The 24,534-nt window shown below is 42.6% G+C and overlaps 1 protein-coding gene across 2 annotated transcripts in view; it reads left to right on the top strand.

Annotated features, from left to right (window-relative positions):
* Window positions 1-24,534, top strand: part of bsna (bassoon presynaptic cytomatrix protein a) — a 143,425-nt gene that overhangs the window by 109,991 nt on the left and 8,900 nt on the right. For both annotated transcript variants that reach the window (XM_075476314.1, XM_075476315.1), the window contains exons 5-13: window positions 676-6,039; window positions 7,386-7,553; window positions 7,895-8,151; window positions 9,711-10,638; window positions 14,356-16,861; window positions 17,726-18,226; window positions 20,017-20,399; window positions 23,427-23,520; window positions 24,216-24,347. In XM_075476314.1, coding sequence (XP_075332429.1) covers window positions 676-6,039; window positions 7,386-7,553; window positions 7,895-8,151; window positions 9,711-10,638; window positions 14,356-16,861; window positions 17,726-18,226; window positions 20,017-20,399; window positions 23,427-23,520; window positions 24,216-24,347 — 10,333 coding nt within the window. The remainder of the gene's footprint in view (window positions 1-675; window positions 6,040-7,385; window positions 7,554-7,894; window positions 8,152-9,710; window positions 10,639-14,355; window positions 16,862-17,725; window positions 18,227-20,016; window positions 20,400-23,426; window positions 23,521-24,215; window positions 24,348-24,534) is intronic.

Here is a 24,534-nt window from a genome sequence, read left to right as displayed (position 1 = left end):
ATTGTATATATATATTGCACGTCATTACTTGCTGGATAATGTTCTAGAAATAATGGATCATTGCCATTAATCAAATGCCATTAAAAACCTATTAAATTAGCATATACATTTCCCAAAATTATATTTGAGAGAGCTCGGACGGAATTCATTGAAGTTTTATTTAGAGAAAGGGTTTTAGACAGGTTTCTTTTTTAATGCTTCATCTCTTGAAATTAGAATGTTATTCATATATATTTAGATGGATATATTTACGGATGGCCTTGTTCTATTAAAAACTAAGTGCTGCAGTTTTAACATGCATGTTCAAACAGAATGAGGCCATATTGTCCAATGTCCTCATTGTAAAATATAGTCACATTAGCTAAGGTGAGACTATATTGTAATTTGAGATATTTTTAAATCAATCCAGATACTGCATTTTGAACTATTTTTGTTGCTTTAGATTTAGTAAAAATGTTTGGCTTATATTGATTTCTTTAAGTGAGGCAAAAATAACAATTTTTATATCTAAAATCCGAATCCGAATTTATGGGTGCTTAAATTGTGTATATGTATAAGTGGATATGTATAAGCATCGTCTGCATACTCTCACACTTCACATAAATTATATCTTGAATTAGATACCATTGCTCCCTTCAATCTAATGCCATTCTCTTTTTCTTCTCTTCTCTATAGGAAACAAAAAACAACAGTACCCATGACTTGTCACGCAGCCCTCAGAGCCTCAGTGACACCGGCTATTCCTCTGATGGCATCTCTAGCTCCCACAGTGAAATTACAGGTCTAATTCAAGAGGAGGAGATGAAGCTGAGTGAGAGGGGAATCAGTGGACGTGGCTCCCCACTTAGCCCCTCTGAAATCACAAAGCTTGAGAGCTCCATGAGGCCACTGCTGGAGAAGAGCCTCTCTGAAGAAAAGGCAGACAGAAGGGGAAGGAAGCATAGAGACAGAGACCTGGATGATAGGGGGAAGCAACGTCCACGTTCCCTTTCAATCCCACCAGATGCATACGACTCTGACGAGGAACTGGAAGATATAATGGAGGAAGAAGAAGATGGCGGAGACTGGGAGAGTAAACGCAAGGAAGGAAAGGAAGAGAAGAAAGAGAAGAAAAAGAAGGAAAAGGAGGCTGAGCCTTCAGAGATGACTGATGAGGAGTTCATGAGGAGACAAATAATGGAGATGAGTGCTGATGAAGACATTGAGGAGGAGGAAGAGATGGAGGAAGATGAAGATGAGGAAGATGAAGATGAAGGTTATGGCTACCAGAAACCCAAGAAAAGCCACCATAAGCATATCGTGTCTGACTCAGGGAAAGAGAAAAGGCGCCTCCAACATCACTCCAGTAGTTTTGAGGAGGAAACAAAGAGCTCAACAGATGTTTATAAAGGCTCAGTGGAAGAAGGTGAGGAAGATGTGATGGCATCACAGGGGGGCCTGAGACGTTTCAAAACAATTGAACTTAACAACACCAATAGCTACAGCCGAGATATGGAGCTGGGCAATGAAAATGACTTAAGCCTTGATCGGGAACCTGAGCTGGAGATGGAGAGTCTAACAGGATCTCCTGAGGAGCGTTCTAGGGGTGACTATTCGTCAACTCTGCCACCGACGTCCTCCTCATATGGCTCAGGACAATCTCCTACGTCCATCTCATCAATGGAGGAAGACAGTGACAGTAGTCCAAGTAGGAGGCAAAGACTGGAAGAAGCCAAGCAGCAGAGGAAAGCACGTCACCGCTCTCATGGCCCTCTGCTTCCCACCATTGAAGACTCTTCAGAAGAAGATGAACTGAGAGAGGAAGAGGAACTTCTAAGAGAGCAGGAGAAGATGAGAGAGGTAGAACAACAGAGAATAAGAAGCACAGCACGAAAGACCAAAAGGGACAAGGAAGAACTGAGAGCACAGAGGCGCAGAGAAAGGTCCAAGACACCACCTAGCAATCTCTCACCAATTGAAGATGCTTCCCCTACAGAAGAGCTGAGACAAGCAGCAGAAATGGAAGAGCTTCATCGTTCCTCTGCTTCTGAGTATTCCCCTCAAAGTCTGGACTCAGAGGCTGAGGGATACGAGTCTAAACTCTACAAGTCAGGCAGCGAATACAACCTGCCTACTTTTATGTCTCTCTACTCACCAGTAGAGAAATCTTCTACAACAACAACCACCAGTGCGCCATCTTCAACTTCCAAACCTCTGAAGAGTGCTGAGGAGGTTTATGAGGAAATGATGAGGAAGGCAGAGATGCTTCAGAAACAACAGCAACAACAGCAGCATGGAAGACATGGGCAGTATTATGAGGAGGACGTCAATGGACAAAATTATGAGGATGAGTATGACTATGAACAAGATCAAGCAGGATATGACAATGAGGCAGCAGAGACGGAAACTGATATTTATGAAGAGATCCGGCAAACATCTCAGAATATCACCAAGATGCAGCAGGCCACAGATGAGCAAGTAGAGATAGAGATTGAGAGCTCTTACCCAGACAAGCAACTCTTAGACACAGGCTCAGCCTTTGCCAAGCTACTGGAGCAAAGCAATGCTCTCTTAACTCCGGGAACCAGCCCCACCCAAATTTCAGCTCCTGTCTCTTTTGCCGAGACTGGGGGTCGGATACCTGATGTCAGAGTAAGTCAGCACTTCACTTCAAAGGATGGACACAAAGATAGGATCAAAAGCCAAGCAGGAAAGAATGGAATATCTCCAACAGTGGCTGCGACCACTATTGCAGCTTATGGAGTTTATGCCAGAGATGCTGTAACTCTTTCCCAAACTGGTTCAAGTCATACTATGACCTCTACTCAATCTGATATATGTCGCAGACACACAGGAAGTTCAGCCCCTTCATCAGCTACTGTCTCAAGTGTATGCAGCAAGATTGCAGAGATTACCCAGGCCTACAGTCAAAGAGAAGTGATCACCAGAAGGGTTGGGGAGACCAGGGGTGTCCAAGTGCGGGACAGCTCAACATCCTCCACTGAGAGGATTATTGAGCCTCGTTCTCCCAAGTATACCACTTATTACAGGAGCACCAGTCCTCCTCTTTCTCCATCACCACCACCACAGAGTCCTACCCGTTCTCCCTCCAGAAGGGCTACTGCCGAGTTCTCTACACAAACCTTCAACTCAGCATTGCGAATGGACTCAGCTGGTTCTGGGCCAACATCTCCGGTGATGGCTCAGGGAACCCAAACATCACATCGATCAGTTTCCCCGCGACTGTACCGACAGCAGTCTTCCCAGGATGTCCCATACTCTCCACCTCCAAGCCCAGCTAGGCCAATAACAGTAAACAGTGCTACTTCTCCCCTGTCTTCGCCTACTCGATTTAGCCGCCAGTCAACATTTGAAACTTACTCACCATGTGGCAGCCCCCCAGACACACCACCTTACCAACAGTCTCCTGCACGTAGCTTCTATCAAACACAAAGAGTGGAGAAGGTAAATGTGGGAACAAGTATGGTTACCACAGCCAGCATCTATACCAGAGGGTCCATGTCAATGGATAATATCTCCCTTTGTAGAATATCTACAGTCCCAGGCACTTCAAGGGTAGAACAGGGCCATATGATCCAAGGTGGTAGTGTTGTGGATCTAAGAACAGCCACCAAACCAGCCCCAAATATCATGACTGATCAGGGAATGGATCTCACCTCCTTTGCCACAGAAAGTAGGAAATACCATGGTGGATCAGACGGAGGCAGACATTCAACAATTGTGCAACCACTGATCATGAACTTGAATACCCAGGAGACCACAACACCAACCACTGTGAGTGTCACTGTGGCTGCTTCTATGTTCATGACCCAGCCCAAACAGCCAATGGTGTACGGTGATCCCCATCAAAATCGGATAGATCTCGGTCAGGGCATGGGCTCAGCAGTGTGTCTTTCTCAGAACAAACCACCAATTTCTACTCCAACTGATCCATCAATCCCCAAAATTGATGCCAAACTAGAAGACCTCAGTATCCAACAGAGAGAACTACAAAAGCAACAAGAGAAACTGCAGAAACAACAAGAGCTCCTTGAACACCAGTTACAGCAGCACCATCACATACAACAACAGCAACAACAGGCATCTGTTCTGGCCAGGTACAACCTTACAGGCCAGATCTCACCTTTACTCAAAAAAGACTTGATAGTCAGCCAGACTAGCACTGCCGCAGCTGTGGTCAGTGCTGTATCACCAGTCATTAATCCTGAGCTGTATGGTACTGGTCCAATTGAGCTGAAAGGGAAACCCAGTCCTCCTGGTTCAATGTCAGGAGCTAAATCACCACATAGTATGGTAGTGCAGATGGATGGAGGGTTAGAGACGGCCAGGGCAGTAACTCAGCTTGTAAAAGTAGAAGAAGGACAGGATGCTGTGGATCTGGTAGGAGGCCAAATTAAACCTGACAACCAACCAGCTTGTTGTGACGTTTACAGAATTCCATTTGGTGGAAGCTGCGTCGGTGCTTCTGAGAAAGAGGGCATCAGGCCACCATCTGCCCCCCCTATCACCTATGAGTCAGACCAAGAAAGACAACCTGGAAGGTACCATGAGTATCCAATGGATGCACAAAAGGCCTACACTTTACCTTTTCCTGGTAGACTTCAGCCTTCAATGTCTGATACAAACCTTGCTGATGCTGTCCTACAATCCTACCATTCTAAACTGGAGCCATGCCTCCAACCTTCAGGTGATCTTGCCATGGATTTAACTGCTATGAAACAGAGCTATGGAGGATATATAGGGATGCAATATGGTTCCTATACAGATTTACGGCACGAAGGAGACATTGCAGGCCAAACGCTTCCCATAAGAAGGTATAATTCCTTGTCTAATATCAGCTCAGATTATGGCTATTCTGCCCGTGATATTGCCAGCTTCCAAGAAGCTAACTTGGCTCAGTACAGTGCTACAACTGCAAGAGAAATCAGCCGGATGTGTGCAGCACTCAATTCCATAGATCGATACGGAAGTAATCCAGACTTGCAGTTTGGCAGCCTGGGGAGAGGTACCGGTCCAGGGGCCTCTAGACTTGCAGTAGGTCTTGGCATGAGGCAAAACCTCCTCTTTGGACTTGATGGGAAGCCAATCTCTCATAGTCAAGCACTAACCAACCTCATCAATGCTAGACAGGCAAGTCTGAGAGCCATGTATCCTGCTGCTATTAGGTCTGCGGATGGGATGATTTACTCCACCATTCAGACCCCCATTGCTTCAACACTTCCAATTACAACTCAGCCTGCCTCTGTTCTTCGACCACTCCTGAGAGGAGTCTACAGACCATATCCCTCTCCCAACATGACACCAGTGCCCCTGTCCAGTCTAACCAGACTACCAGTGAGTCCCAGAATGCCTTTAAGTGGACAAGGTTCAGTTCGTTACCCAGCACCAGGCCTTCTTCAAACAACTTCAATCACTGCCACTATCACTGCTTCTGCATCAACTTCAGCACCAGTAGGGTTCCCTGTGTCTGTTTCTATGACAACTGCTAGCTCAATAGTTCAGGATGAACCTGTTTACCTTGGCAAAGGTGCCTCAGTGGCTTCCTCATCAGCAGAAGTCACCTCGGTGCCAGGAATGGTTGTCATACCATCTGAGCCACAGCAGCAGCCTATAAACCTGTCCCAGGCACACCTGAACAGTCAACAACAACCGAAACAAGCGACAACTGCTCAGCAGGCACAAGCTCCTCCTGTTTCCCATGCCTACCCACCCTCCGGTCCTGCACTCACCCATGGCTACTTCCAACCCCCAGTAGGCCCATCTGTCCCCGCCAGTGGCTTACCCATTTCAGGTGGTCTTCCACCCTTTCCTCCACCAGGTGCCATACACAAGGAGGGTGAAACCGAGGCAGAGAGGCTGCACCGACAGCAGGAGCAGCTCCTACAGATGGAGAGGGAGCGTGTGGAGTTAGAGAAACTCCGGCAACTGCGTCTGCAGGAAGAGCTAGAACATGAAAAGATGGAGCTAAAGTTACATAGGGAGAAGGAGCAGATGCTGGTGCAGAGAGAGTTACAGGAGCTCCAGAACATCAAGGAACAGGTAGAGGGAAAAACTGGAGGTGAAATGGATAGTTTACAAGTCAGTGTTTTGTTGTCTGGTGTTTTGTGGTAAAACCTTTTGCAATGAACATTCGTCTCTTTTTTGTGTTACTTGTGGTGTATTTTGCTGGGCTCGTATCTTTCAGCAATATTCCATGTGCTTGTGATCAGTATTCCAATATTTGGATCTGCTTTGTAAGATGCATTATTTCCCCCAAATAATCATATAATCAAAAGTTCTATATATGCATGTCTTTGTATGCATGTCAATGTGCAGTTTAATTTGATTTTTTTTCCCTTTTATTTTTTTATTTTCATCCAGTAAGACCATTAAATATCCTCAGAAGTTGGTGTTTAAACTTTTACAATTGACAGTATTGTTTCATGTAGTGATTCAGGACTTACATTGGTTCAGAGAAAAGTTTGTCTCCAGCTTTAGTTACATAATGACAGATCTGCTGTTTGCATGCTATGTGTCCTAGAAATTGTGTGTGCACGAACATACCTGTAGTATGTGTTTGTTAGGAATGTATGCTGCTCAGGTTTGATTTGTTTGTTTGATGTATGATGAGAAAAAAAAGGAAAGTGGTTTCATGTTCCATTTGTTGGTGTGCCTTGTAACCAAAAGAAAATTTCATAAAATTAAGTTCTAAAACTCTTATGATAATTTGCTATAGTACATTTGGATGTTTTGCTCCTATGGGCCCCTTGTAGTTTTGATAAAATGATTTAACATTCAACCAAAGGGCTAACATAACTATTTTCTTCTTCTTTTATTAGAACAAGCAGTTGAAAATCTTTCAGGTTAACTCTGTTAAACAGGTGTGGAAGCCTTCCTTAATGAGAACGAGCTAGAAATGGAATGATTATGCATCTCATAACATACAGTAGAAGCAAAACCGCTTACCCCTTACTTGCTCCAGCCTATAATTTTAGCTTTAAATAAAATGCATCAAATCTTTTCTTATGAGCATTGTATGACTGGTAACAGCATCTACCAGTACATTCTTTGTTTAATTTCTGTTGCGCTTCCATTCTTGTTTTTTGCTAAATATACGAATCTGACTAACTTGAAACCATTTTAAAACTAATCCATCAGCACAAGAGGAACTTCATGTCAAATTCAGTTTGAGGAATGTTGTGATTTGATTTGCATTTTTCAGAATTGATCATTTTAATACGATCAAACCCTGCCCTTTTCTATCCTCTTTCTCTTTGTCTACTTTTTTTCTCATCCTAACTTTTTGCAACTTTTTATTTTTATTTTTCATTAATTTCCTCCTGTCCCATTTCTCTTTTGTTCTTCACCAAACACCTCTGTCTGGCCTTGTCTGCCTGTGTTTTTAGGTTCTAAACCAACAGCAGCATGAACGTGAGAAACAACTTGTTCTCCAGCGGGAGCAGCTGGCCCAGCAGAGGTCCCAGCTAAATCAGATCCAGTCTTTACAGCAGCAGCTCCAGCAGCAGCTGGAAGAGCAGAAGAGGCAGAAAACAGCTTCTGCTCAGAGCGTGAAGGTGAGGGGAGTGAATAACCCTGGTGATAGTTTAAAAGTTATATGAAATTGTCAAGAAAAGGGGATTACAGACTTTGACTAATGCATTTTTGGCTAGTTATTTTGTGGCTGACTCTTACTTTTTATTGCCACATTTAAACATTCTTTGAACTAAAATAATTAAAATATTAACATCTCCCTGCTTTTTCTTTACTGTTTATCTAACAAGATCTTTTGTGGGATTTTCATTATGCCAAAATGTGGTTGATGGGTGAAGTGCACTTATAGACTTTTCATTCCATCATGTTTGAGGGAGAATTTTTCAGCCGCTAGCATCCTTAAAACAAACCTTTTTGTCTACAGTTGGATGTGAACGGACAGCCACTGCAGCCCTACACAGACTCTCAGATGAGCTCTCGTTCCCTGCCCAACTCTTCCTCAGAGATATGTCTGAGGACACAGGAGGAGCATATGGAGACCAGAGCCAGCATGAGGAAACACAGCTCCATGAGCAGGCTGAGCAGGGACACATTGGATGGAGATGGCGTGGTGTTCTATGGCTCCCCCCGCAGGATTGTGGATAGCTGTGTACAGACTGACGATGAAGATGGGGAGGAGAGGTAACAATAAGTGTGTGTGTGTAATAAAAAATGTGACGTACTGTACATCTCTGTTAGGTATGTGATATGAATGTGTGTGTGTTTGTATACACATGTTTTTAATGCATAGGTTATTTTAAGTTTAGTTTATTTCAGTAATTTCCCAAAAAGTAACACAGTTGCATATATACTGTCAGGGTGGGGTGGATGGAGGAATCGGATGCGGACTTTGAAAGGAAAACTGGATTTATTTAAAGCAAAAAACAAGGTTCAAACTTAAAGCGCGGCTGAGCCGGAATCAAAAAACGTAGCTGAGGAAAAACAAACAAAAACACTCGGCATGGCATAGAATATATAAATACTTATCATGGGCAAAAACTGGTGGCATGGGTGAGCAGACAAGGCAGGCATGAATGGCAACAAAGATCCCGCAAACAGAGAGGGGAGACTGGAGACTAAATAGGGAGTGAGAGTGATTGGGGAGTGAGTGCAGCTGAGGGAAAAAACACAGGTGAAGTGAATTAAACTAATGAACTGGTAAGTGACGTGAGGGGAAAAGCAATGGCAAAAACTAAAAACCAAGACATGAACACAAAAACGTAACCTAAAACATAAAACTAAAAATGAGAGTCCATGGGCGTGACATATACAATATGTATGTAAATACACACAAGCATATATAAATGTACCAGTGCAAATAAAATAATTATTATAACAGTAATAACAAAAGTTGATGTAAACGTTTAAAGGTCTCTTAAAAATCCTTTCTATCTACTCTATATTTAAGTAAAGGTAAAAAGACAATTGAAATGGAGCTGCAGATTATATAACTAATTTATAAACAAGCTCATGCAGAATGGCACATTTATGAGAGTTGCAAAGTAAAGCACCATACCACAATAAGATCTGACATGTGAATCGTCATTTGCAGATGTCAAAATTCAAACAAAGGAGTATTTAAAAAGTATTTACTATCTACATAGAACTTGAAAAGGTGATTCAACTCAATAAAACTCACTTTTTTTCATTTACACAGCGATTTTAAAAAGTACATAACAAAATTCTGTAGTCAAAAAATCAGGGTATGAGCACACAAGCATAAAAGGGTCATATGTTTGGGGGGGTATTCTTTAACTCTAACCACAAAGATAAATAAATATAATATAGTATTACGATATAGTATTTTATAATTTATATATGATAAATTAAGATAAATTATATGGCAATTATATATCAAACGAAAAAATTCGAGTCTTGACTCCTAACACTTAAGCATAAATTTTATCATCACTGGAGTAATATTTTACAGAACATATTTGTAATAGCATAGAGAGTTCAAATTCTAACTCTGAGGTAAAAGATAAACTCTAAGTGCAGAGTTGTTTAAACTCTGATCTGGTGTGTTTCTTTTATTCCTAAGGCCAGAATTTGTGTACTTGTGTAAAAATTGACAAAATTTATGAAGGTGTTGATTAATAAACAATATATTTTCTAAAGTTTCAAATAATCACAAAATAGTTCAACTAACTAGAGACTGCAACACATTTCATTATTTGTTTTTTTCATCACTCCCTCTTCAGGTATATGATGCGTCACCGCACCAGGAGGCGTGGTCGCAGCGTTGACTGCTCTGTCCAGACTGATGATGACGAGGACAAGGCTGAAACGGAGCATCCGGTCCGCCGAAGACGTTCCCGTTTCTCCCGGCACACTGAGTCCAGTGCAGCTTCCAGCAGCTCTGCCACAACAACCACCTCAACAACTGACAACAAAACTGAGAAGATAGTTTCCTCCAGTATTGCTATCCAGACTATCAGGGAAATGTCTTGCCAGACAGAAGTAGAACACCTAGGAAGAGTCTCCCCAGCAATCCATGTGACAGTGCCTGACCCTAATAAAGTTGAGATTGTGCACTACATTTCAGGACCAGAAAGAACCCAAAAAGGTCAATCTCTTGCATGCCAGACTGACCCAGAAGCTCAGTCACAGGGTGTTGTTGCTCCCCAGCTCAGCGTACCAACCACAGTTAGTCCATACTCTTCCTCTACCAGTACCGGAACACAACAATCCAGTTCTGCTGACCTTCTGACCCAGCAGCGCCAGCAGCACATTGCAGCAAATGCAGCCAAGTTTGACCGACGTCGTCCCGACCCACTCGACATCAACTACCAGCCTCACAACCACCTCCACAATGAGTCAATATCCAGCATCATTCGGCAACAGCAAACGGCCCCAAAATCTCCACAAGTCCTTTACTCTCCTGTGTCCCCAGTGTCCCCTCACCGCCTGCTTGAGACCTCTCTGTCAAGCGAGAGACTGAACAAAGCCCACGTCACACCTCAGCAGAAGTCCTACACAGCCGAGTCCCCACAGCGACACCCTTCAGTGCCCAGACCCATGAAAAGCACCCAAAGGTCCATGTCAGACCCCAAGTCTCTAAGCCCCACCACGGATGAGCACACCAAGGCCAGGCTCTCGCTGTATCAACAACAGGCATTACAGAGCCAGGTAAAGTCACTGAGTCTAAGCTGATTTGCATAAGAAATGTATTTAAGATTATTGAGAAAGACTTAGAATAGAGTTACAGCAAAGGTTAGATAAGATAGTTACAAAGCAAAGAAAGCAACTTTTTAGAGCAACATAACGAATACAAAACACAAAGCAATATTCAAATTTTACTTTTCAATAAAATGATTACATTTTCCCTTCTGTTTAGTTAAAAACCAAGCAGCTATTTCAGAATGTTTCGATTTGGACACTAAACTGTGATGGTAATGACTTTCTGAGTGTAAGACTAAATGATTCAACAAGTCCTCCAACTAAAACGCTCATATAGGTCAGTTGTTCATTCCGTTAAATGCATGTCATAACCTGCAATGGTACTGGCCATTCGAGCAGCAGAAAGGAAATGCAACTGATATGACCTTTTGTTTACAAGCCTCAATGAAAGAAGGGAGCATGGATGGTGCAGTTGAGGGCAGCTCTTGCAATCATGGACAATAATGTGTAACATGAGAGCAGCACGTGATAAGTCAGTAATATGACAACACTTTACTAAAACACTTCTCACTTCCTGGTTGGGTTTATAGTATAATATTATTTTGGTAAGGTTAGAAAACAGTCACGGTAAGTTCTAAGATACATTAGTTTTACAATGCAACAGCTGCTCTCACAACCACCAGGTGTTAATGATAATAATAATACATTTTATTTTTAAAAAGCGCCTTTCTTGACACTCAAGGATACTTTACAACACATTAAAAACCCAATAAATGAGATAACACAAGTTAAAAAGAGCAATGAGGTTAGCGAGAAAATGCAGCTTGGAACAGATGGGTTTTGATGTGAAGAGCGGTAAAGAGTTAATGTTGTAGATGTATGGTGGGAATGAGTTCCAGAGTTGGGGAGCAGAGCGACTGAAAGCTCTCTCCATGGTGCTGAGACGGGCAGAGGGCACAGAGAGGTGGAGGGAGGAGGAAAACCTGAAGGAGCGAGAGGGGATGACAATGCAAAGGAGATCAGACAGATGTGGGGGGTGAGATTGTGGATGGTCTTGAATGTGTAGAGAAGGACCTTAAATGTAATTCTGAATTTGACCGGGAGCCAGTGAAGCTGCTGGAGGACAGGGGTGATATGGTAAAAGGAGGGGGTTCTGGTGATGATGCGGGCTGCAGAGTTTTGGAACAGCTGAAGCTTATGAAGGGATTTGTGAGGGGCACCGAAAAAAAGTGAGTTACAATAATCGATGCGGAAGGTGACGAGGCTGGGGACCAGGATAGCAGTGGCGTGAGGAATGAAAGAGGGGCGGAGACGATTCATTTTACGAAAATGGAAATATGCAGACCGGGTAATGTTGATGTGGGAGTAGAAAGAAAGTGTGCTGTCGAGGATGACACCCAGACTCATAACCTGGGGGGAGGGGGACACTGTGGAGCTGTCTATGGTGGTCAACTTTGGATCGGGTGGATTTCAGGAGTTCAGTTTTTTTAAATGTGTTTATAGTTATAGGCCATATCTTTGCATGAAACTACTCCACATGGGCATGTTTTGAGAATTAGGACAGTCCTCAGTGAATTCATGGCATCTTGTTTAGGTAGTATGTGTACTACAGTAGTTGGGGTAAACTGGATAGCCTTATGTGAGAACTATAGCAAAGGGTCCCAAGTCTCTAAATCTTAGTTCCAAAATTGAGCTTAACTAAAATTTAGATCACCTCTTAATACACTTTTTATTATTCTGACTCATATTCTTAATAACTATTAACTAATTATGATAAAACACAACAATGTATATTTGATAAACCAATACAATAAGTCATTATTATGTTATTATTCTCTTTAGAAACTGTATTTTAAAACTGAATGTTTTATGTGGATGCTGTGATGACTAATTCCTTTTATTACTGATTTCTCAGGTTTTGTTTTCTACGTATTTGTAAATCCTATTAACTTTAAGTCCAATTTCGAAACAAGACACACTCACTCTTACAAATGAATCATTGCAACGTAAAGTGAAATGCGGAGTGAAATCAACTGTTACGGGTTGTTTTTTTTTATTCTAGAAAAGTGGTGACATAAAGTGCCAGTGGCTTGCCCAATCAAACACATATCTAGAATTCTAAACTAATAGAAAATAAATGATTTAGTCTGATAACTGTATTTTTAGATAATTGATCGGCAACAGGATTAAGGAAACAATGCAGATTCTTTTTTTCTTTTTTTCAAAGAGAAATGGATAAATGATTTATTCAAATGATTTACCTGTTACTCATCATTACAGAGTCATAGTTTAATGCTTAAATGCTTGCAGTATGGTATTTTATGTAGTAACTTTTACAGGTTTAGGTTTTAGTTTTCACTGCTTACATGTGATGATTGTGAGGTTAATTGACCCCCAAGAGGATTTGTTTTCATGTTGTCACCTTCACTCACACTGACATAATAAACAACATACTGTGATCAATTTACACATTAAAAGGAGCTTACATGTTTATAGGAAAAAAAGAAGAGATGCATTATTTACACGTGGTGGAAAAACAAAGATGAAAACCGTTTTTTAATGAAAAAAATAACCTAGGGTACACGTATTTAGTATTACTAAATAATTATCGTACTAGTTTTCAGTTTTACTACCATGTTGGACAGTCAAATTGTCAGCTGAAATAGTAATCAAGTCTGTTTTTCTTGTTTTTGTTCTTAATGTATTTATTAAGATAACAAAGACATGAGAAGGGAGAGTAATTCCAGTTCTAAAATTGTTGCATTATATGTTAGAGTTGTTTTGATGATGCATGACACATTTGTAGCACAAAGTCCTGTACCAGATTTCTGGGTGAAGCAGATCAAGCTGTACCACCTTAACAGAGCAGTTTAGTTTAATTGAAAAAAGTTTCATTCAAAAATTTGAGTATGCTGTGACTCCTACAATCCTGAGAGCAATTGCTCAGCAATAAGTTTCTAGAAAGATGTAAGTTGAGTGCAGTGATAGCCAATACATTCAGAGAATATTGCATGACAATTGCAATTAATTCTCATGTTGTTGTACGTCTTCTAACACAAACACTGTTGTTTCCTGTTGTCTTTGTCCCTTTGTCTATATGTTGTCTTCTTTGTTATCCTTGTATGTCCCTTGTTGCGTCCTTTTCTTGTATCCTCTGTTTCTTGAACTTTTTCTCTTTTTGAGTTTTCCTCCTGCCCCTTCCTCCTCTTCGTTTCATCCGTTTTAAATTTTTTTGTCATCCCACTTTCTTCAACTTTCATCCCCAACTGTCAACCTTCTCCATCTATCTCCCTCTATCTCTTTCCCTTCCCATCAACCCTTTTATTTTCTCTTTCTTCTGACTTGCTCCCTGCGTCTCTTCTTACCTCTATATTATCTACATGTTTACTATTCTTTTTCAACATTGTGTGTATTCATTGTTCACTGTCTTGATCCCTTGTTCAATTGTGACTCTTGTGTCTTGCATTTCTCTATGTATGCTGTATATTTCACATTTTAACTTTGATTTTGCAATTTACTGAATCTAACATTTTCTCAACCTTTCGTTTACCATTTTTTATTTATCATCCCTATCCCGCTGAACTTTCTCATTGTTGTATTCCATCGATTACTTTCCTTACTCCACCATTTTTTATTTTTTATATCCAAACAATCTGTGTTTTTGTTTTTTGTTTTTGTTCTTTTCGCCCCTCCCCCCCTCCTTCTTTTCTATTTTTCTCTCTCCAGTTGGCAGCCTTACAGCAGAGCTCTCTGCTTCGCAAGGTCAAGCGAACCCTGCCCAGCCCTCCTCCAGAGGAGACTGCTACATCAGCTCACCTGCCAATGATGACACCCGCCCTCCAACAGGCCTATATGCCCTCTGTGCCCAGCCTCAAGCCCAGTTCAAGGTCTGGCCTGGCCGCTAAAGCTAGCCTGCTCAAAGATCTCACCCATGAGCTGAAGGCTGTGGAGCAAGAGTCGACCAAACTGAGAAAGCAGCAAGCGGAACTGGAGGAGGAAGAGAAAGAGATTGATGCTAAACTGAGATACTTAGAACTAGGAATCCACCAGAGGAAAGAGACACTGGTCAAAGAGAGGGAGAGAAGAGACATTGCCTACCTGAGATGTATGGGGGACACTAGGGACTATATGTCTGATAGTGAGTTGAATAACTTACGATTAGCGGCTGCGGCTGCATCACATGAGACAAATGGACTACTGACAACTAGACCGAGCACTGCTCCACTTAGCCAGTTTTCCAGCGACCTCAACACAGCAGCCCAGTACCCACCAACCTCATCCTTCCTGTCCTGTCAGTACCCCCAGAGCCAACCAGCAGCACCATCTCAGCAATCAAGTGTCCCGTACCAGTCATCAACATTCAACCAGCCTCCTTACCCGACACTGTCACAGTCACAGGCATTGCCACAGCCCACACCCCTTCAGAGCCATGTCCCCCCTCCTGGACCTTCCTACCAGTCTCAGACATCTTATCCATCCCACACCTACCCCCAAACTCAGCCCCCATACCCCCAAACAGACATGGGGTTACCAGCCGCACCTCAACCTCAGCCTCAACCAGGGCCCACTGGTTTTGGGTCCGCACCACCTGGTCAGCCACCATACCCCACCCACAGCTCCCCCTATCCCAGCGCTGTGTCCTCCTACCCCAGCCAGACAACCCCATACCCTGGGCAGCCCCAAGCTGATATCCTTACAGTTCATCCAGGAAGACCCAGGCAGACTTCACTTGCCGATCTGGAACACAAGATGCCGACTAACTATGAGACGATAAGCAACCCCACCGTTGTGGTTACAACCACAGCCCAAGATGCTAACTTTTCCAGTGTGGCCCCCCCCTATGGTCAGTACACAGGAACAACAACCATGGCAAGCTCCTATGGGCCCTATGGCTCTGCACCTGTGTCGAGCAGCTATGGTGGGTACTCTACAATGCCACCCAGCACTTATGGTCCATATACTTCAGCCTCAGTTGGTTCATATGGCCAGTACACCACAACCACTGCTAATACTTATGGCTACACCACCACCACCGCAAGCTCTTATGGACAGTACACTTCCACAGTATCCAATGCCTATGGGCACCCTGTGGACAGTCCTTCCACCTTTAGTACAGTAGATGGAATGTATGGGGCTCCTGGCTTAGAGCAAAATATTCCAAGGAATTACATGATGATTGAAGATGTAAGCGAGCTGACGGCAAAGGACGGGCTGGGCACGACAACAGGGGACATGATGCATCATGGCGGCAGTGGGCGTTACCCGGGTGACATCCATGGCCACAGCAGCACCATTGGCAGCACAACGCGTGGGGGAACTGGCAGCTCCCCTTACGGCAGGGCACCTGAGGAGGAAACAGCGATGCAGGATGAGCTATACGACCATCACGGCAGGGGTAAGAGCAGCTACAGGCACGGACCTCTAGGGGGCAGCAGCAGCAGCGTGAGCGCTAGCATGGGTGGGGGATCAACCTATTACTATGACTATGACTACAAACATGGCAGCATCCGCTCTGGGGTACAGAAACCTTTGTCATCCTCCAGAAGCCTTCTGGCTCCTGCTGTCATGTCCTCCAAGCGCAGCAAGCACAGGAAGCTGGGGAGTATGGAGCAGAAAATCTCGAAGTTTTCCCCTATTGAGGAGGCGAGGGATGTGGAGGCAGAACTGGCCTCCTATTCCTCAGCAACAGGAGGGGCATACCCCTCCTCCCACATTCGAGGGCGCCAGCTGATTGAGGATTACGGCTTTAAAAGGAATACTTATGAGGGCGGCAGCGGTTCCACTCAAGGTAGTCGATACTATGGTACAATGGTGGAGGAGGACGATCGGATTTACCACACCACCACAGGCCGCTCCCGCTCCACTGGCTACGGCATGGACAAGATCTCTTCTAAGGACTACCATGGGTATCGCAGTCGATCCTACGAGAGAGACGACCGTTCCTATCGATCTGGCTACAGGGGACGCCAACCAACCCGACAGTACTCCGAGGAAGAGAGCCCACTCAGCCCCCTGGGGAGGTTAATGGGTTCTGGGCGATCTTCAAGCTTAGGTCCTGACCCATATGAAAGTCAAAGCAGTAGATATCATTACTATTATGGCCAATATGGTTCCAGTCACTCGCTGCCAGATGTTCAAGACCACATAAGGGACCTTCCACGGACACATGTCTACAAATCGGACGATACATACATTATAGACGATTATCATTGTGCTGTATCTGACAGCGAAGGTAATTGTGGGAGCTGAATTCCTACCTACTACTGCTCCCACCGTTTATCTAAACGTCCCCCACCCACCCAGAAACTAGGCTTAGCAAAAGCAAAGAGAAAGCAAAACAGAGACAGAAATAGCCGTTGCATGCCAATGTTTTCTTCTTCTTGAGAGTCACTCAGAGCTCTATAATCAGTGGACTGCTGTCTGTCTGTCTGCCTGCCTGTTCGTCCTTTCGCCTGTCTGTCCAGTTATCTGTCTGTTCAATTCTCGCATGGTTCCTCTGCGTGGTCACCTTTGTCATTCCCTGAACTCTGACTCACTTGAGAGGTTATTGCACGACAGAGGCATTGTTTGTTTTTACAGTGTTTTTCTTAATCATGTTCTTTGCACTGATGTTTTGCTTCTGTATTTTTGTCAACACTGCAAAACAATCTCTGATGAACTTTTATGCAGTTCAACTCAATCTTTCAATGCTGGCTATTAAAATAATCTCACTGCAACAAATAAATAGTTCTCAGATAATGAGAGTGGGAAAGATACAAAAGGTTTGGCAAGGCATTTGCTTGTTTGTGTGATATACATTTCCCTTTTTATCATTGGCCATGAATTTTAAAGAAAAACAGCTCCAAAAGCAGATAGTTTTGCAGTGTTTATGATAATCTGTTTATTTATTTAGTCTTGTACTGTCTGAAGTCGACTTGTGAAGTAAACACTGCATGTTTGTTAAACTTTTTTTTTTGCCTTTCTTCTTGTCCTCCCCTACTATTTTTTTTTTTGCATGCGGTTGGTCTTCCTCCTGCCCTTCTCCTTCTTTCAGCCTGCATGCCGCTGTCTCCAAACGACATGGAGATTGACTGTGATCTGCTTTCGGTTTCCAAAGCCTACCATCTGGGCCAAGAAGAGACTGACTGGTTTGAGAAGCCTCGCTCCAGTTCTCGACACTACGGCAGCAGCCACTCATCTGGGAGGAGTCGGCAGAGTGTCAAACACACCTACCACGATTACGATGAGCCTCCTGAGGAGGACCTGTGGCCCCAAGATGAGTATGGCCATGGAGGGCGACACTCATCATCCCGTGACCACAGACACCACGGCAGCTCTAGCCGCCAATCGTCCTCATCACGTCCCTCAGATGAGCAAAGGTCCTCAAGGTCATCTAAGGGGCACACCAAAGACCCATCTATGCGCCATGATCCCTCAGGTCGATCTTCCTCTTCAGGAAGGCGTGGTGAGTCACGATCTGGAGCGTATCACTCTTCAGAGTACACTCGGGATCCATCCGGGCACCATCATGGCCAGAGATCCTCCAGGCAGGGAGACCCACACAGGTCTTCACGCAGCAAATCCCAGGGCCAAATGGACATGCAGGGCCAACCACCAGGTACCTACAATACACCTTTACTTCTGACTGTTAACATTGTGCAAATAAAAAGTTTACCCTGTGTGGTGGGTGAATATGTATGTGATAGAGAAAATAGCACTGTGTAGCCTGTAACACTTTATTAACTAAGAAGTGCTGCAATGGATGAATGAGGCTTTTAGTGTAAAAATCAGTTTGAGTTGTCATCAAAACTATAAAGGAGCTTTGCATTTACCATTAACCTAACCAGGAAGTGAAGAGAATTGCCCATAGAGCTTCAAAACAAGACTGCATCAAAGCACACAACTGCCTGCCTCATCTGATTAGTTATAGATGGAACTATTAGGCCATCATTCTCACAGATCTGTGCAGGAAATGAGACACTGAGCATCCCCTCATTAGTACATCCCTACAGTCAAAAATGGTGATGGCTACATTATTCTGTGAGGATACTTTTTAGAAACTGGGAGACCTGTTAGGATAGAGGAACAGAAGGATAAAGGAAACTATTGAGCTATGGCAAGTGAAAACCTTTCCTGGAATGCTGAGAATATCGAGTTCAGGCAAAAGGTTGGGGCAAAACAAAAGAGTGACCCCAGTCCAGTCTGAGTCTAAACCTGAGCTCAGTAGAGCATCTCAGGTGAGAGAGACCTTGGAATGGCTGTGGACTAATGCTTGCCATCCAGCCTGGTTGACCTTGCAGTCAAGAACAATTAGAGAAGTTTCCAAAGAAATGTTGCGCCAAGTTTGTCCTCATTTGGAACCAGTATATGATCATTCTCAAGAAGATTTGAGGCTGTCATTGATGCCAAAGGTGCTTTTTATTCAAATAGTCAGTAATTGCTTTTTTATATAAATTTCCAAAGCTCTCCAAAAAATTTTACAAAAAATGTATTTAATTTAGCTGCTTTAGCTTATTGTGCATGACCCCTGTTGCATTTCACAAAATAAGCTAAATTAAGTCACTTTATCCTCATGTACCTCAATTTTTAAACAACTATTAAAGTATTTTAATGTCACTCATCAGTAGGGTTATGCTATCTCCTAACACATTTTTGTCTAATCCTGGATAAATAGCCCACAAACCTCTGTGGTATATTGGCATAATTTCACAGTCATATATATACACACATATAAATTGGTCATATAAATTGGAAACAATGGCAGGTGCTGATATTGTTGCTGCAGCAACAATAAGCTGTGATCCTTTGATAAGATTCTTAGCACTTTCACTTAGCTCTAACGTTTAATAGCCTCTGCTCTTCAGATTAATTTAGACTCTCTTCGACAGTCAACAGTTACCCTCAGGGATTAATTAATTATTAATTAATTAACAATATTGAGCACAAGTTTGTTGAAGGAAATGTTTTCTCCAAAGGCAGCACTGTGGGTGTGCTCTGAAGAGTACTCGTATAATCCCTGGTTTAATATTAGTTGCTTGTTTTCATCTCACTCTTGCTTCTGCTGGTAAATGCTAATGTATTATAAACTGTGCAATGAAAACTGAAATGGCAGTATAACACTAGAAAAAAAACCATTGCCGACTTTCTCAGTGTGACAAATTCTGGTGGCAGAAATAGTCAGATTGAATAATATATCAAGAAACAGATGATACCATTATCACATATGTGTTGATTGAATGAGTCATTTGATGTATATTGAAAATCAGGTACTGCAGATATTATATTCTTTTACAAAATTTTCTAAAAAAGAGTGACTGTGTTTTGCAACATGAGTCAGTTTGCAACAATAAGTGCAAACTTTTATTTAAAAAAAAATAATAAAAATCCACCCTCCTTCCCTCCATCCAGGCTCCTCTAGGTCTGGGAGCAGCTCTGGCCGGGTGCAGGGCTCTGCCGGCGGGCCTGTAGGATCAGGGCGACAGGGTGGTCCTGGCTCCCAGATAGACGGGGCTCCCGGACAGAGGACCCAGCTCCAACAGCAAGCCCAGACATCAGCAGCCAGACCGGGACAGCCAGGTGCCACAGCAACTACTGGACCACAGCAGCAGACCCCAGCCCAAGGACAAGGGATGGGGATGGGAATGGGAATGGGAATGGGAATGGGGATGGGGCAGGGCATGGGACAGGGCATGGGACAGGGCCAGGCAAAGCCAGGGCAGATGGGACCGGCAGGTGGACCCATGGGCCAGGCCAGGCAGACGGGTCCAGCAGGAACTACACCGCCCAACATGGTGAGCACTGAGAGAAGACACATAGAAGATATAGCAAATAAGGATGTATAAAAGAGATGGGGCTATTCGATATGATAAAGAGGATGGCATGGTAATTTATTTCAGTTTTAAGATCAGACTGTCCAGTAATTGATTTGATATGTAGTTAATTTGTTCTACTTGAAGATGGTCTTTAAATTACATAAATATGATCCATCTGGATGCAATTGCTTTGTACAACTGATAGACCACAGGATGTATATTTTTGCTCTCTCATCAGAATATTACTTTGATCTGGACCTGACAAACTTTGTTTTGTTGTTTCCTGTGATCTCAAAAAAGTATTTTGTTTTGATCATGACAAAACTGTCTTTTCATAATGTGTCATCTTGATGTAACAAACCATTTTGCTCCAGTCTTTCAGTCCTATTTGTCAGCCCTTCTTCACGCTCATCCTCCATACACCCTGCGATAAGAGCTAGTCCATCCCATCCCAGTTCAGATAGTTCATTGAAATTCTGCTGTGCCTCTGTTGGCAGGTCTTATCCAACACTGTGATTAACACTAAGGCACCTGATAACTCAATGCAGCTGATTCTCAGCCTATTAGATGCATAAGAATCCTCCCTTTGAAAATATATTCTCATCCTTCACTCCATAAATCCATTTAAGTCTATTTGCAAGTTGGAGTGTGAAATGTGATCATGACATTTACCACAAAATTCAAAACAGTCTAATGATAGTACATATACTAATGTGTTCTATTTTCACAAAACTGCTGATGCCCTGTCCGTTCTCTCTATTCCAGACATATTCCTCATGTGCTTTCACCGCTGACTGCTGTTCATGGTTTTCATGTGGCTGCATAGATGCAATATAAGAAGGAAGTAAAAAGGGAAATTATTTCAAATTATGTAGGAATTGGTCATGGAAATGGATCTGAAAGCTTTGACAGGAAACTGTAAATTGGTCATGAGAATTATTATTCATTCTGCAAACTCATTCACTCACATTATTATGTTGGAACCATTGTGCAATTGAAAAAACGGATTCAGTGGTTGTAAAAAAGGAAATTCTATATGCTGCACTATACACTATAATGCACCTGTTGTGCTACAGCTTGTCTTGAGTCAGTGAGAAAGAAAACAGTTTGGTGTGTGGACTTATAACTCAGTTTTTGTGGAGTTTTTGTATCTTTGTGACTGGCAGAAATAACTTTACAAAACAGAGGACTCAAAGTTAGTCCATGTGTACAAGAATAAACACTCGTTTATATTTCATATTTTCAAATAGTCCCAACTGTTAAGATTTTGGACATCAGAAAAGGTTTGGACTGTGTTTTTCCTGAAGTTTTTTTCATTCTTTTTCACTCCCACAGTTTACTTCTTAGATGTTGAGTTCAGAGCAACACAGGCCTTTTCAAACAGCTCACAATGACACAGCAGATATTAATGCCCTTAAATTGGCCTCAGGCAGAGAAGAGGTGAGGCGATGATGTATCAGAACTGGTGTCAGTCAAATACAAATCACAGTTTTGGCTGTTTGTATACTTTGCTTCACATAACAAATTACAGTTGGCAGAGCACACAGTAAATGGGTGTTTTACCAACAACAAATATTGTATAACCATAGTTATAACAATGGTTAATGACAAATGAGTTAAGCTGATTCTCACCTTGTCTCAAATGCTTCTGTATGTCAAGACAACAAGAATGCAGTTGCAAAGAACAATAACTTTTACCACGGTCTTAGTTAGCTTAGGCTTTGTTCACATGGTTACGAAACAGCAGTTCATGTGGATAGACTTAAAAAGAACAGTGCATTGGAGACCGTTCAACAGATCCAACAGAACTAGATTTCTTTTGTAAGGAAAAGACTCGTAGCTTCTGCATCTAACCCATCTGTAAGTCGTGGACACGCATTATGCGCAATGAACAATTATGCGCACACACGAGATGCAGTAAACACACACCCGGAGCAGTGGGCAGGTGCAGCGCCTGGGGAGCAATTGAGTACATTGCTCAAGGGCACTTTAGCCATAAATAGTGGAGCTGGTTATTCACTGCCCTGATCCACTTTTTTTTTCTTCCTGTCGCATTTTTATTTCCTAACAGAACATTTTCAAGCCATTTCTCCAGCCTCAAAGCTATGGCTGCCCCCAAACAGAGCCAACGCTTATATATGGGACCATCCATTATGTGCTGCTTCTATGTGGGACCCATGTGGTTTTAAACAGACTGAGAAATAGGCCCCATGTGGGATTGTCAACGAGTTCTACTGGCCTCATGTGAATTGCCCACATTCCCAATTCCTCTGACACTTGGGCAACAAATGGGCATGTACCCAAAATGGATATCTTATCCGGGCCCATATACATAAGCAAACCCAGGAAGACAATTTTGCATGATGACAATATGAAAGTCTTTGGCAGTCCCAGATTTTTTTCAACCCAGATATGGACATACAGATGTTGGCCTGGAAGTGCAAACCAAAGTACTTTAGGGTTTCTAAACTTTTGCTTTAGTCCCTTTTTCTTTTTTCTTTTTTTTTATAAAACTATAAATGATGGAAGTAAAAGAAAATATGATCTGGCTTATAATGTTATAGCAAACGTTAATCTTTAATGTTATGTCAGTTTTGACCACTTGTTCTTGCTATTGTATATTCAATATGCTGAGGAGAGCAGATCACATTTTATTCAACAGGAATCCTTAGATTGACAGTTGACAGTGTTAAAACGCATCATTCACTCAGTCATCATTCAGTAAACTGTCACAGCACAAAAATTGAGCCTGCCATCTGCTGTTTCTCCATCTCTTCTCTGTTTTTTTTTCTTTTTCCTCTTTTTGTCTGATCTTATTCTGTCTCATATTGTCATTCAGGATGTTTTCAGTGAACAGATGAATCCCACATCCTTCTTATTTCTGTTTTTGTCACCTACTTTGTGATTACATAACACACATTTCTCCCCCACAGTCTTCAACATCCAACAGATTTACTGTGAATAGAAGCTAAATGCTGGGATGTTTGTCTTTCCGCCCCACTTTAGACAAAGATCGACACACCTCCGGCAACAGCTATTGGAGCTAAAGCAGCACCAGTCATGGCCTCGAAGACTGCCCAGCCCCCACTCACAGGCATTGGTACTGTATACTCATCACACACACAGAGTCCCATCATTCCCACGTTGGCAGCTGTTGCCCACTGGCTTGAAATTATATAACCACTGTGTGCCATTTCGTCTATTCTGAGATTAATCTGCAGATAATCCCATAGTAGGGGGAAAAAAAAGCAGGTGTTCACCTCATGGCTGTAGATCACCCTGAATATGTCATGTCACAATTTTGGTTATTATTAGCCAGCAATGAAGTAAACTGACTACCCAGTAATAGACTTTAAATGCTGAGAGTGTGCTGGGTCTTATTTGATCTTTTTGTCTAACAAACAGGGAGGATGTCCAGCTGCTAATAAAATGAAGCAGATTATCAGTCAGGCTGGAATTCAGCGAACAGGAAAGTCTGCATACATTAAGTCTATCAGGGTAACATAATAATGAAAAAGGGCAATAAGCTCCAGGCAAGTATATGAATCAGACTAGTAGGACTGGATAATTTCTACGGTTGATTTGCATTAATTATACAACCCCAATTTTAGAAAATGCAGTGAACAGAAAAGACACAATGGGCACAAAATGTCATCAAAGAAAAATATATTGTTTCTATACTATCTTATTTCACCTGAAATTACAACTGCACGGATTCCTTTCTATTCTGGATCCTCTTCTGTCCATCACTCCATCTCTGCTTTCTGCCTCCCCCTCTTCTTCTTTTCTGTCCAGGCTCCAAGGCCGCTCCAAGACCTGGAGGTATCGGCAGTGCAGCAGCAGGTCAGCCTGGCATGGAGGCAGGCAACGTGTTCACCAATATCCTGCCCGGAGGAGCTGCTGAGCAAGCCGGCAAACTAGGAGAAGGTACAACAAACAAACCAGCAGATAACTGAAAACGCACTTTAAACAGTGGTTTGGCTGTGAATGAATAAAAAAGTCAGTGATATTAAAATGCTTATAGGTTGTTGATCAAATAAAATTGAAATATTTGTTGTAAATTTTTACTTTTCATCCCTAGACATTAATTTAATGCTTGCCTTAAATGATTACC

This window comes from Odontesthes bonariensis, chromosome 10 (assembly GCF_027942865.1).
Source record: "Odontesthes bonariensis isolate fOdoBon6 chromosome 10, fOdoBon6.hap1, whole genome shotgun sequence".
Taxonomy (NCBI): Eukaryota; Metazoa; Chordata; class Actinopteri; order Atheriniformes; family Atherinopsidae; genus Odontesthes; species Odontesthes bonariensis.
Note: the sequence above shows the minus strand (reverse complement) of the source record. Positions and strands in the feature narration are given on the sequence as shown.